At 43.3% G+C, this 14,110-nt stretch overlaps 1 protein-coding gene across 2 annotated transcripts in view; it reads left to right on the top strand.

The window, feature by feature from the left end:
- Nucleotides 1-9,932: 9,932 nt before the first annotated feature.
- Nucleotides 9,933-14,110, top strand: part of KCNQ4 (potassium voltage-gated channel subfamily Q member 4) — a 179,493-nt gene continuing 175,315 nt past the window's right edge. For both annotated transcript variants that reach the window (XM_088462787.1, XM_088462779.1), the window contains exon 1: nucleotides 9,933-10,484. In XM_088462787.1, the coding sequence (XP_088318913.1) occupies nucleotides 10,210-10,484 (275 nt within the window). In that variant the 5' untranslated portion in view covers nucleotides 9,933-10,209. The remainder of the gene's footprint in view (nucleotides 10,485-14,110) is intronic.

The raw sequence follows: 14,110 nt of genomic DNA on the forward strand, positions 1-14,110 counted from the left end.
TGCACAGAATGCTGACACCAGAAGTACAGGGATTTCGAGAAACTCAGCAAGAAATTGTTTACAGAACACTGAGTTGTGCTATGCTCTAGACTACTCATAACTTCAAACCTGGAATTTCTCATACCTATGTATTTATCAATACAATTGTGTAAACTATGGTTTTCTTTACTTTTAAAGATACAATGCCCATAGCATCCAACCAGATTCTACCTATTATTTTATATAATGTACTTAATAAATGTTACCTCAAAGCTGATTGGATGCTAGAGGTCCATTTATCAAGAATCACATACTCAATGCAATCTAGGCGCAATATTAGTGCACGTTTACATTACAGTATGCATTAATCAGAGCTGGCCCTGACCAATTTGGCAAGATTTTGGCAGGTGCCCTCTAGCACCGCTGCTAGTTCAGCCTCTGACCCAGAACCATAATGCCTACACTCCCAGAAGTCGCAGGAGGCTCATGATTTTCTGGGTAACCCCCCGCATCCCCGGAAGGGTAGGCACTTCTCCCGCATTCTGCCCACTTCCTTGTGAAGTGGGCAGAATAAAAATTCTCTTGTGGACCGGTGGGTCCGCGAGTAGGAGGTGTGACTTTATGACGCAATTCTAGGAGAATCGCAGCATTTTGGCCCCGCCCCTTATGTAAATATGTGCCGTTCGTGGCAAATTGCCACGAGGGGTGGTTCTTAATGATGTAACCCAACCGGCCCCGCCCCCAACACCTCCCACCTGCTTATCCTCCCACTTTCCGAGGAGGAAAATTACAATGTCGGCAAGTATGCCCAGCATCACTCTCCCAATACAGCTCTTATCACAGCAGCAGCCAGCAACACCCATCACCCCTCACCCATAGCAATCCTCATCCACAGAGCTGTAACTAGACATTTTTTTGCCCCATGTCAGCAAGAGCATTGGCGCCCCCACCCCCCATATTTTAATAGGGACAGCGGGCACCGAAGGGGCGTGGCCACTCAATAGTACCCACAGTTCAAATTATGTAACACAGTAGTGCAAGCTCACATTACATCACAAAATAGTGTCCCTTATTCACATTGTCACACAGTAGTGTTCCTTATTCGCGTACACAACATGTAGTGTCCCTTATTCACATTAAGTCACACAGTAGTACCACTTTACCTTATACATGTTTTGCCTCACAGTAGTGCTCCTTATTCACATTACACCACACAGTAATTCCCTTTATACATGTTACACCACACACTAGTATATCTTGTACACATAACAGCAGTGCCATACAGTAATGTCCTTTCCACATTACACCCCAACCTCCCTGCACAGCACTAACCCGGCCAATAAAACTGTAACCTTGTCACCTCAGCCTACCTGGACGCTGCAGATATTGAAGCCGCCATGCTTGATCTCCTCACTCTATGCTCAGCTCGCCAATGTATGTCTCCCTGAGAACTCCGATCATGGTAGGGCAGCAAGAGCAGAGCCGCTGTCCGTCTGTACCGCCACTACCTGCTGTCAAGCTGAGCTGACCCTAGGCTTGGAATGCATGCCCCTAGGCATTTGCCTATGCTTAGGGCCGGCTCTGGCGATAATGCCACCCAAATGCATTAAATAGCACACACAGGGACAGGGGCTCAAAAAGGAGCCTGTCGCTGCAATGTGCTCAGAGTGAAGTGACTGCATCAGCGGTCTCTTCACTCCTCTATCCGGACTTCTGTGCGAGGGGTATCCAAACGGTTCTGAACCAAGTCACACACATAATAGCACACACAATAGCACATGCAGAGGAGGAATGTGTGGTTGTGGGGGTCCAAGGGTAGTGGTGTGTGGAGGGGGGCCCCAGATATATCAGTGTACCGGACCCCAAAATTTCTGTTGCTGGTCCTGTTAAGGGGGACCTGGACCCAGGACATATAGTTGTCTACATACATTTCGGTATTGCCTGCTAAGAAATTGAGCCTGGCCCATTGCCCGGCCTGAAAAGGGGGACTTGTCAGCGCTCATATTACTATCATTAATCAATGACAAATTCTTACGTATGCCATGGAAGAGGCAGGGCTTCAGTGACTGGAATGTGAATTTTAGCACTGAAAAGAGGTACATGATAAATGCATTAAACTTAAAGATTATATTATCAAGTCAATGATTAACAAACTTATTTTCAAGAAAGATATGCTAGAATAGCAGACATGCATTTGTAAACCAAACTAAACAATGACTCAGTTCAATAGAATTTTTTATTTACTATCTTCTATTTATTAACATATATTTATATAAATGACTAAATGTGTATTTATACATGTACAGTATAGTACCAGAACATTCCGCATTCTTTAGGAATAGTTCATAGGAAATCAAATACTAAGCACAACAAAGATTGTTTCAGCATGTTTTTGCTGAGCTCAAATGTAGTGTTTACCATTAAATCACAGACTGAATGCAGTGTGCAATCTAAAAATATAAATGCTGTGGTTTGGTGGGTATGGGAAATCCTGGCTCCAGAAAAGCATAGTGTGCTATGACAGATTAGAGCTGCTTGTCCCACCCAGTCTGCCCTTTTCACTCAGTGAGTCCTAAAACCCCTTTTGATCCCTGATCTTCTAACGCTCAGAATACATCATACACCTCCTGGGGCTTATTCTGAGTTAGATGCACAAAACTGTCAGATATACCACGTTTGGCCCCAGCAGCTAACGTCATCTGAAGATGGCGTTGGCCGCTGTAGCCTATGGGCTATATCTCACAAACATTACCGAGATGTGAAGACCGCTTTGGTTCCCTTTCTTGAAACTTCAATTAAAAAACACCGGGTCTGATTCAGAGGTGGAGGCAGTGTCTATTTTGGCCGAAAGCAGTGCTGATTTTTAGTCTGCGCCTGCATCCAAGTCGCACTGCTCATGCGTCCTGTTACCACTGGGGATTGTAAAACAAATTTGGACACAGAGAGACAATTTCAGTAGGTGTTCCTGGATGGTAACAGTGGAGTGGCTAGCCAGATGCGGGCATGTTGCAGGCATCACGGCCAGCAACTGCATCTTTTTTACGCACTTGTACTGGTGACGACCATTTTCCAACAGACATACTGACCATAGGGCTGCTCTAATGGCAAATAGTGCGACCGATGGTCCGACTTATTACAGAAAGCAAAGTCTCTGTACAAATCCCATTGGCTGCAGTATTAGCATAAAGACTATCACACTGCGTAAAACGACACATTGGAGGCTGCATTACATTCCCATCTTTGAATCAGACAAATGGTATTTTATATAAAAAAAAAGGTACTCTGGGCCTCATTCAGACGCGGATGCAATGTCGATGTTTGCGCAGTTGAGCAATTTTTAGCTACTGCGGAATTTAGTTGAGCAATTTTTTGCTACTGCGCAATTTTTGTAGTTGTGCATGGTCATCACAACGGTGCGCCGATGGTGTAGTGTTTGAGTACAACCGCAGATTTGCACTGTCCGTGGACATAAGTGGGTGTCTCAGGACTTGCAATCTCTGGCGCTCCCAATTGCTGAAACCATAGGGCTGAGACTAGCATAAGTGCAAATTTTAAAAAAATCTCAGCAGAGAAGGGGTTAACTCATCCATTTCTATGGGTCAATGAGATATTGTAGTCCAGAAACAAGGACTATACTCATTACTCCTAACAGTTTTAAAATGCTAAATTACCCATTCATCATTTTTGATCACGATGACTGCATTGAATTTCACAGCCTCTCCTACTGTGCAGTGGTGAATTTCCCGTGAGGCACCTGCCTAGGGGCGTTGCATGCTGGGGGTGGCACTTGGATTCTTGTTTTATTACTGACAGTCCAAAATTGTCCAATAACAACTAAATATTTTCACAGTACCGTACCGTAGACCATCTTGATTGGAGTGAGGATGGATAGGACATGCACAGACTGCCGATGCATGATGACTTACTTAGTAGATATGCATACATAATTAAAAATAAAATTAAATGTTATAGCCCATGGCTTGTTTTTTTAATTTTAATATATTAAACTGCCAATTTACGATTTGAGGACATATAACTAAACAGTGAATGTAATAATACAATTGGGCAGTTTTTTTTGGAGAGGGGGGCTGGGTGGCATATCCAAATGAAGTGTTGGAACAAAGAGCAATGTCTCATGTTTACGTTTGCGCACACAAGGCCCAATACACAAAGTGAGAATGGAACAAATCTTAGGGGGAGGTCCAGGAGGGAAGTGCATTAATCCATGGGGGTGGGTCATGATGACTGAATTCCCTGCCAATCGCATCATCAAGCTGTTGAACCGCCCACTCCATTTGGTAAGAGTTTTCTTCTCCCTCGGGAGCCTGGGAAAATGCACTCAAATTTTTGATTGGAAAGGAAATAGGCAAATATGGAACAAACATGGTGTTAAAAATGCTTTGCTTGACTCCATAGTTACAAAGTTATTTTTAATATTGAGACACTCAAAATCATTAAAGCACTCTAAAGATGTCATTATAACATTTGTGAATATGGTATTAAATAGTTTAGTCTATGAAACGTTTAATCCATATAGTTAGTAATGCAAGAATAAACCAGTGCTTTTATGATACGTCTACAAAGTAAAAAAAATACAATAAAATCGTATACAAAACAGCTGTCAAGACTGAGGAATGAGGTACTGCAATTCTTCAAAGTGTTATAAAAAAACCCAGACTATAGAATCCTAAAGCACTTACTGTAAGGATTATTTAGTCTTTATAGTTAATGCTAGCTTCTGTTACTTTAAATCTGCCATTACTATCCCCAAATTACCAAAGGTAGTCTGCTGTGTTTGTGAATTATACTGTAATTTTAACATAATAATATTTAAATCAATTTTTAACACCAGTTATGTTTGATCCACAATGCTAATTGTTTTACATCATATATTTTGTCAGTGTCCCAAAAGAGTTATCTAAATCCCACCACATTAACAATGGACTTTTATTTTTTCTGTGTGCTTTACTAAAAGTGTCATAACCAAGGAGTGATTAAAATGACTTTCTTTTGCAAAAAGAAAAATAAGAGAGAGGGGAACCGAGAGAGCCTGGAGGCCCCCATCTGTGTGAAAGAGTGTTTAAGCCAAGGAATACAGAGTCAGCAGTTTATGTGCAGAGGTAAAAATATCAGACACACAGGGTTATTATTACAAATACTTGTAAGAGGTGTGCTCTGTACTTACCCAGTATGAGCATTGGTATAAACACTGAGGGAATAAGAACGAAAATAAAACAGTGGGGGTATACAAGGATGAGAGATAACGGGTAGAATTAAAACAAGAAACAGAAACCAGAATATGAAGTGAAATAAACAACAAACATATGGGGGTCTACTCAGCAATGATTTTTTTACATAATAAATACGGAAACTATGATTTCCGTATTTTTGTGTAAATCCCCTATTCAGCAATGGGATAATGGAGAAGATAACGCAATTATCTTCTCCATTAATTCCCTGCTCGCAGAGTACCACACTGTAGGGATCAGCCATTGATCTCCACAGTGCTTTAACGCTTTTTACTATTCAGCAAAGCAAAAAGTGTTAAATCACTCGAAAAATAATTACTTTAAATAACGCCATCTCAGAATGGCGTTATATGAAGAAAATACTTAAATATCCCGAAAACTGCAGGGACAGAGGGAAATTTTCCCGTAACTCCCTGCAGTACCTTGTAAGTCCGCTCAGTCTCCGTGCCTGCTTTCCGGTGACCACCGACAGGTACTGTAAGTCCAACTAGAGTATGTTAAACCTGCCAAAAGTGATTGATATGTGTATACAGGATTTATACTAGCCTATATACATGTATATTTATTTGCGATTATATTTAACATTTATATATAAATGTTAAATATAAAATAAATATAAAAGCACATAAATATACATGGATACAGGCTTGTATAAAGCCTGTATACACGTCTATCAATTTGTACAGGCTGGAGATGTACTTACCCCGTCGGCGGTCACCGCAAGCAGGGACAGAGACTTTTTCGGGAGCACATGACTGAGCATGCCCAGAAGAACAAACAGAAGGTATTGTATTCAGAATCCCAAAAACAATGCCTTCTGTGACATCGCAGGGACAGCATGTTACTGCAACCACTGTTCCTGCAGAAAATATTGCTGAATAGCAGCAACAAATTATCATAACTGATAAAAACTTGTAACGATGTTGCCTGATAATATTCTGGGGAACATCGTCACTCTTGCTGAATAGATCCCATGATGGTAATATGGAAAAAGGTAAAAGTATATTTGAAAAAGCTAAAATTAAGTTAAAAAAATATTGGGAGGGCAACTATAAGAAGGTAAGAAACTAAGAATACGGAACATGAGTGTCTGCACTGTAATTCTGAAAGACAAGGAAATATGTCAGGGGTTATTTATTTACAGATTAGAAAACATTCTGCTCAAAGAGCAAATGTTTTTCTCACATATCTGTGGCGCCATACACTTATTTTTGTGAGATTGACCGTTTCATGGACACGCATATAACTGGAGCATCAAAATTGCTGCGATTCCTGGTATGAAGAATGCTGCCTCTTGTAGTGGTAGGAGCGGGGAACTGTGGTGGTCCTTGCTGAATGTGTGCTAATAGCAGTTGAGTGCCTGCTTCTGCATCTAAATGCAAACATGACATTTTGCCTTGCAGGGACAAGGTATTCTAATGGCCTTCACTAGTTAGATACTGTACAATTTAGAAGAGCATTCCTGAATTAGTGGGTGGCCACAGAACCTTTTTAACACCACAAAGCAACTTGAGAATTGCACATCTTTTAAAGTAATTGTGACTAGGCTTCAGCTTTATATTCAGTGGAGCATCTTTTGCAATACAGTATATGATTGCATGTGATAAAGGGAAATGGACATATAGGTGCATGCAAACTGATTCAATTAAACAATTAAAATGTACAAGTATGAAACTAAATACTTATGGTGCATACACACGGTCCAACTTTGCAGGACGATATGAACGATAACAATATCGTTTATCGTTATATCGTTCATATCGTTGACTTTTTTGCATTGAATGACCAACGATGGCCGTATGGACGATAACGATATCTGAGGTCAACCGTACATGCAGGCCAACTTGGTCGCTATCATCATTTAAATACTGTCAGATATCGTTTATCGTTCATGAAATCATTCAACGATATCGTTCATTTTTAAAGTAGAAAAAATCGTTCAACGATATCGATGATCGAGCAAGTTGGGCTGTGTGTATGCACCTTTACAGTACCAATATCCCTCACTGTCATGAATTATTTAAGACATGAGACTTCATTGAGAATGGATGCACTGTGAAATGAGGAAAGGGCCACACTTTGCGTCATTTAATAGGGCCTATACACTAGGCCACAGGTTCTCAAACTCGGTCCTCAGGACCCCAAACAGTGCATGTTTTCGATGTCTCCACACTGAATCAAGTGAAATAATTAGCTCCACCTGTGGACCTTTTAAAATGTGTCAGTGAGTAATGATTACACCTGTGCACCTGCTGGGTGACCTGCAAAACGTGCACTGTGTGGGGTCCTGAGGACCGAGTTTGAGAACCACTGCACTAGGCGACCTGAAAGACTGAAGTCTAGCGTTCAGACCTTCAGGTCACCGAGGTGCGGTCCGCACACTGAACGGTGTTCACTGAACGTCATTCAGTGCACGAGTACGACCTCCGTACTCTGAACATTCCGAACCTGACGAGCGTCGTCAGCTTGACGGGCATGTTCAGTAGATAGTCGGGGACGACAAGGACCCAGCGTGCACGCGCATTGCTGGTCCTTGCCTTCTATGCATTACTCGACTGTGAACAATGCGACCAAAAGCTCCTGGTTTTGGTCGGATTGTTCACAAAGCCGTGTAATGGATAGGCCCCTTTAGCCCTGCTCCCTCCTTACAGTCAAATTGCTTGTCTATAAGGAGGGAGCAGGGCTAAAGGGGCCTATCCATTACACGGCTTTGTGAACAATCCGACCAAAACCAGGGGGTTTTGGTCGCATTGTTCACAGTCGAGGCTAGCAGGGTGCCTAGACTGGCACACTGCATCCAGAATCTATGCAACAGTGCTGCCTGGAGCGTCCTTAGGGCACTTCAGATGGTCACACCGCTGCCCTTACAGCTCCCTGGAGCATCCGCAGGATGCTTCTGGCATTGATGTAATCACCGGCGATTGTGGGCCCGCCACCGTGTGACGTCACAAGGAGGGGGCGTGGCCTGCACTGCCCCAGCAAATAATGTTATATGTGTCAAAATGGCAGAAAAGAGGTTTCCCACCCCCGGTGTAATGACTAGGGTGATTTAAGGGGCAAGATTCACACCTGTGATGTTATGGTACATTATAACTACATTTCTATCTATCTATCTATCTATCTATCTATCTATCTATCTATCTATCTATCTATCTATCTATCTATCTATCTATCCATCCATCCATCTATCTTTCTATATTTAGTGATCAGGTGTTATAAAAGTCACTTTAGGGGAGATTTATTGCACATATGAATTGTGGCATTGTTGTAATTGCAGCGAGACTGATATATCAATCTAAAACCGCATTTCAACTAAAAAAAACCATACGCAAAGGAGATGCAACATTGGGAGGAAGGAAGAGGTAAAGGAGCAAGGCATTCACAGTCAAAAAGAAAAAAAATGTAGAAACAAGAGAAGCGAGAGGGAGGGGTAGGGGGGAGGATGGAGAGAAGTGCATATTATAGGTATCAAGGGAATAGCAATACTACTCGTTAGTAAATGCCCCGTTAGCATTACTAAACACATTTAAAGATCAGAGGTTGGGCGGGGGAGGACAGGCCCCGGATGCCTGCAGTTAGTGCTGGTGAGGCTCATCTATAGTGGCATCTCCTCAAAGCAACTTCGTATGGACAGTGCAGTATACCGGACATGCACATTCGGTTTTTCTATCTTTTTATAACTTGTGTGTTTGGACAGCATGGCAGACTAATATTGCAGCCTGTAGTGTAGATCTTTATGTGTGCGTCGCAGCATAAAAGTGGTTCTCCAATGCCAACGCGAATTTGATGGTTGTCCAAAATATCATATGTATTATCCAATCCATCGCACCTGCCCAGTTGGCGGCCCATCAGCAGCAGGCAGCTGCCCATCGCGCTGGCGGCATGTGTACAGTACTGTAGTACTAGGAGCATGAGTCAGTGCCGGCAGCTGCGAAGTTTGGTATGAGCAGCAGACATCCCTCCGGCCACCGGCATCCTCCTATCCCATGCCTGGTACATGTCTGACTGCCTGTAGTACTATATACACACTGTGCCAGTATATACCAAGTGTTAGAGAATATATATAAACAGTGTGCCAGTATATACACAAAGTTACAGTATATATACACAGTGTGCCAGTATATACCCAGTTTTAAAGTATACATACACAGTGTGCTAGTATATATCCAGTGTTAGAGAATATATATTTATATACAGTGTGCCAGTATATACCCAATAATATAATATATACAGAAGAAAGAAGAGGCGCTGAAACTGCACATGGGCAGCAGCAGAGGCAGGGACAGGCGGCTGTAGTACTAGGGAGCTACCGGGTAGACGAGAAGAGATCTGAGACCGGACCGGTACAGGGTTGAGACACCCGAGAGATAAATCAGACATGGAAGAGAGACAATACTAGGCAGAGAGCGCAGCACAATGGGTGCCTGGTCTAGGTCGGACCCCTCAGTGGGATAAGGGGGGGTGGTCTCTCCCTCCGTGTAATGAGAAGGAGGCGGCGGCAGACGGGACAGTGTGACAGAGGTACAGTGAGCGCCGGGGATAATATAACAGCAGAAGAAGATAGCTAGCCTGCCGCTGCCGCTGCTGTCGGGTGTAGGAGCTGTTGCAACGGGTGTAGTGTAAGTGCTGCTGCCCTGTGCGGGTGCTGCTGCTGCCTGGGGTCTGGTGTTGCTGATGTGGGCACCGGCTGGCAGTCTGCGGGCGCTTCATTTAAACTGGTGCTGATCCCGTGTGGAGCACAGACTGGTAACTTCTTACTGTGATGGCAGCAAAACTTTCCTGGCAGCGAGTAACGCGGGAGCTGGTGGACGCTGCACCCCCGGCGCTCCCCGCTCAGTCCATGTCAAACTTTCTCCGCTCCCCGTCAGCCTAACGTCGCTCCTCGCACACACCTGGCGGCCAAGTCCGGGGACACAGATCACTGCTGCCCGCGCCCTGGTGATGAGCTGAAACCTTCTGTCCCGCATCCCCATAGGGAGTCATGGCAGTGGGGGCGCAGCCCCAGGAGGATAATGGCCGGGTGCCTTCCCTGTCCCTCGCCCCAGTTTCTGGCCAAGACAGCGGCATGGAGTTCGTGGCCCTCACAGCTGTGCAGACGGAGGGCGGCAGCCCCAGGCGCCTGGGACTGCTGGGCACCCCACTCCCGGGGCCACCACGAAGCTCAGCTTCACACAAGAAATACCGGCGGCTCCAGAACTATCTGTACAACGTGCTGGAGAGACCCCGAGGATGGGCCTTCATATACCATGTCTTCATGTGAGTACTACATGATCTCTGGTGGTACAGCTGGCTAGCATAGGTACTGTCATTGTGACAGCACAGCCTGGGCACACTCATTCATCTAACAGTACTTTACATACAGTATTTTCTCAGTAATGACTTTGCCCTGATTGTGTGACTTATCTTTCTTTAGTAAAGTCATTATTGAATGTAATTTATTATGCACAGAAAAAACAATATTACAAGTCTTTAATAGAACAGTTTCTGAAGGAATATATTTGCAGGAATGGAGTTACCCTTAGAACTTTTGAAGTACAAAACTTCAGCTATTGTACCTATCATGATCTGTAAAATATATTTAAATCTGTCTGTCAACAGGAAATAAACATTGTTCTAAAAATCTTCCAGTCCTATACAGTCAAGTGGATTTGCAGTGTTACCAGATCACAAACAGCAATTCTCTGTATGGGATAACTGATTTTTTGTGCTACTTGTTCATTTTATACATCTGCAAAATCTAAATATGGGGTAGAGGATGTAGTCAGGATGCCGGCGGTGGAAATGCAGACCGCCAGAATCTTCACACTGAAAGCCCGGCATGGCGTCTAAATACTGATGCCTATCATTAGCCCCACGCCAAAATCCCGACGCCCAGCATAACGAACGTTGGTTAGCCGGGCGTCGCAACCTGTTAGCCATGAGGGGGGAGGGTTAGGTTTAGGCACCCCAGGGGGGAATTAGGGCTAGGCAACCCCCCGGGAGGGTTAGGTATAGGCTAGCGGAAGGGGAGTTAGGGTCAGGCACCACCGGGGGGGAGGTTAGGGGCAGGCACCCCCCCGGGAGGGTTAAGGTTAAGTTTATGGTGCAGAGAGGGGGGGTTAGGGTTCGGCACCACAGGGTGGACTTAGGGTTAGGCACCACCCCTGGAGTCTTAGGGTTAGGCACCCCCAAGGGAGGGTTGGGGAGGGTTAAATATACTTACCATATTATGATCTGTCAGGCTTCCAGGGTCAGGATTTGAACCGACGGCTTTTAAGCAGTCGGTATTTCATACCCAACCCGGTAGAGCTGACAAAGTTGCAGTAAATAAAACAACAATCCCAAAGCTTTGTGTCCTTAGAGAAACTGTAGGAAAGGTTCTGCAGATATTTGTATTTTGGGTGCTCTGTCAAATATACTTATTGATGGATGGATTTCACACACTAGCGGGGGCCTATTTATTATCAATATTTTGTGGGAAATACTCTGAAAACAATGTTTTCAAAGGATTCCCGCAATAACTAACTATCCCCGCAATGTATGAAGGGGTGGCCGTGGCAGATATTGGTGGTTTCTGTTTTTGGAGCTTGTCCCCAATGGTGTTAGCCATTTTAGCCTATGGGCTACATTTATCCAAATTCGCAGAGAGAGGGATCCTGATGATCCATCTTCATTAACCACTGCTTGCACATGTGCAGTAAGAATTACAGTAAAGTGAAAACATAAGCTATCACTTTACTATTTTGCCATTACAGCCATTTTTAATTAATTACCCTGAAACATAATTTCTTATTGCCGCAATGTATAACAAAAAAATTATAGTTTTCTGGGGTAAAATGCGGGATATAATAAATATGCCTTTATGGGGGGGGGAATTCAATTGAACGCAATATTGTTTATCTCTGGGAATGAGTGCCCTGTGCTATTCAATTGGCCGCACTGTAAAGCCGTGAATATGTGCGAGCTGAAATCCGACTTAAGTGCCACAATGCTAGTTGCAAGCTTACTGCATGTGACAACAACATTGCGCTTGGCATTTAAGTCAGAAAATGCTGTTTACCACGACTAAACCTCAGGCATTAATTGTGGTAAACTGCATCTCCTGACTTAAGTCTGGACACTCATTGCCAGAGCTGAACAATATCACATTCAATTGAATTCCTCCCTATGCAAGTACAGATCCCAACTCTAAACAGATTCATACTATAACCAAACATCAGTAAGTGGCAGGAGTATAAAACATGAGTATGAGCACTCTGTATTTCGGTGATTTGAGTCAGGTAACCCAGGTATTGTTTCCTCTATGAGGAAGGAAGTATCCAAGTTATAACTGTGTTCAGGGCTGAATTATATTAAAAAAATGAAGTCACCCAACATAATCTATGGTGCTTTAAATGGAAGCTGGGGACCACAAAAAAAGCTTTGGGGGTACACAGATCTCCCAGTTGGACAGCCTTGATATAGGTAGTGAGTATTTCATGTACTTTTTTAGACATCTACCCCTTTCTTGATTTTGCTGTTTCTTAAGATACTATAAATATGTAATACAATGACCACCCACGTACTGAGTAGCTGTTTCCTAGCTGTTTGAAAATCTCACATTTACATGCACTTTCACTTCCTGCTTTAAAAATACAATTGAACCCTACACTGAAGCTCTGCAGCAATGAGGCCCAGTATATATCAGCTATACTCCTTGCCTTTTAATGTTAAGTATATCAATAAAGCTGTTTGTTGGGAAATGACTGTTTCAAAAACATGCTCTTCTGAAATAATTCCCTTGCTATGATGTAGTAATATGACTCTCAAACATCAATTCATGTCCCATTAACAGTCAGAAGGCTCAGTGCTAGTTTTGTATGATTTAAAATCTTAATGACAAGATGATCCATCTTGTAATATGAGAGCAGAACCACAAACTTTATATTTGTTTTCATTCTCTGTGATCATTTGGTTATATGGACCATGGCGAAGAATAGTTAAAGTTTTGCAGAGGGTACCATGTGCTGAACAGTGAAAGTTGAAATGAGCACACTAGGAATTACACAACATATTAGACAATTTGGACATAGTGAGTGAACATACATTGATAAGAAAGTAAATATTTAATGATATGAACATTAACCATGTGCACTACTGTAAAACATATATAATTAGTGGGTTGGGTATGAGATGCCGGCGCTCGGGATCCCGGCAGTCAGAATCCCGACGCCGGCATCCCAACAGGGTTAGCATACTGACACTTGTTGTTCGGTATGCAAACCCTCCCCCTCTCCGTATCCTTAAGGTGCCTGACCCTATCCTCTCCCCCTAGTGCCTAAGCCTAACCTCCCCCTCCCCTAACCCTTAAACCTAACTCTTACCCTTACCCCAACCCCTCTGCTACTTACTTTCGGTATTCTGGTGGTCGGGATGCCAGCTCCGTGTTCTGACCGGCGTCAGTAATGTAAGCATTGGCATCCCTACCGCCGTTCCTATGGTACAGCGAATAGTTACTTTTCATGCTCTGTTTGGCTATTAAGTAATGCACAGTGTCCTGCACATACAATACACACCTATGCTTATCATATATACTGTACAAGTTTCCACTATTCCAGCCCAGTGACAAGGAGGTATGGATGCATCATGCCATCATACAGAAGCAACAAGGCTGTGCCAAAATTGAGGCCACCTGACACAGCTGTCTCAGGAAGACAATTTTTTTTCTGGTAGTAAAATTAACGAAATTAATTTTCTTGATTCAAAAACCTAAAAGTAATAATACCCTTTAAAGTTCACACAACTCATAGGCTCATGCTAGTTTTTTAAAGGAAGAGAGGGTCTGAGGCAACAGAATGACTCTGCGCCCTTTTGAGCAGCATTATGCTACTTAATATATACCTATATATAATCCTATACTGGTA

This window comes from Taudactylus pleione, unplaced genomic scaffold (genome assembly GCF_031769625.1).
Source record: "Taudactylus pleione unplaced genomic scaffold, aTauple2 ptg000007l, whole genome shotgun sequence".
NCBI classification, from domain to species: domain Eukaryota; kingdom Metazoa; phylum Chordata; class Amphibia; order Anura; family Myobatrachidae; genus Taudactylus; species Taudactylus pleione.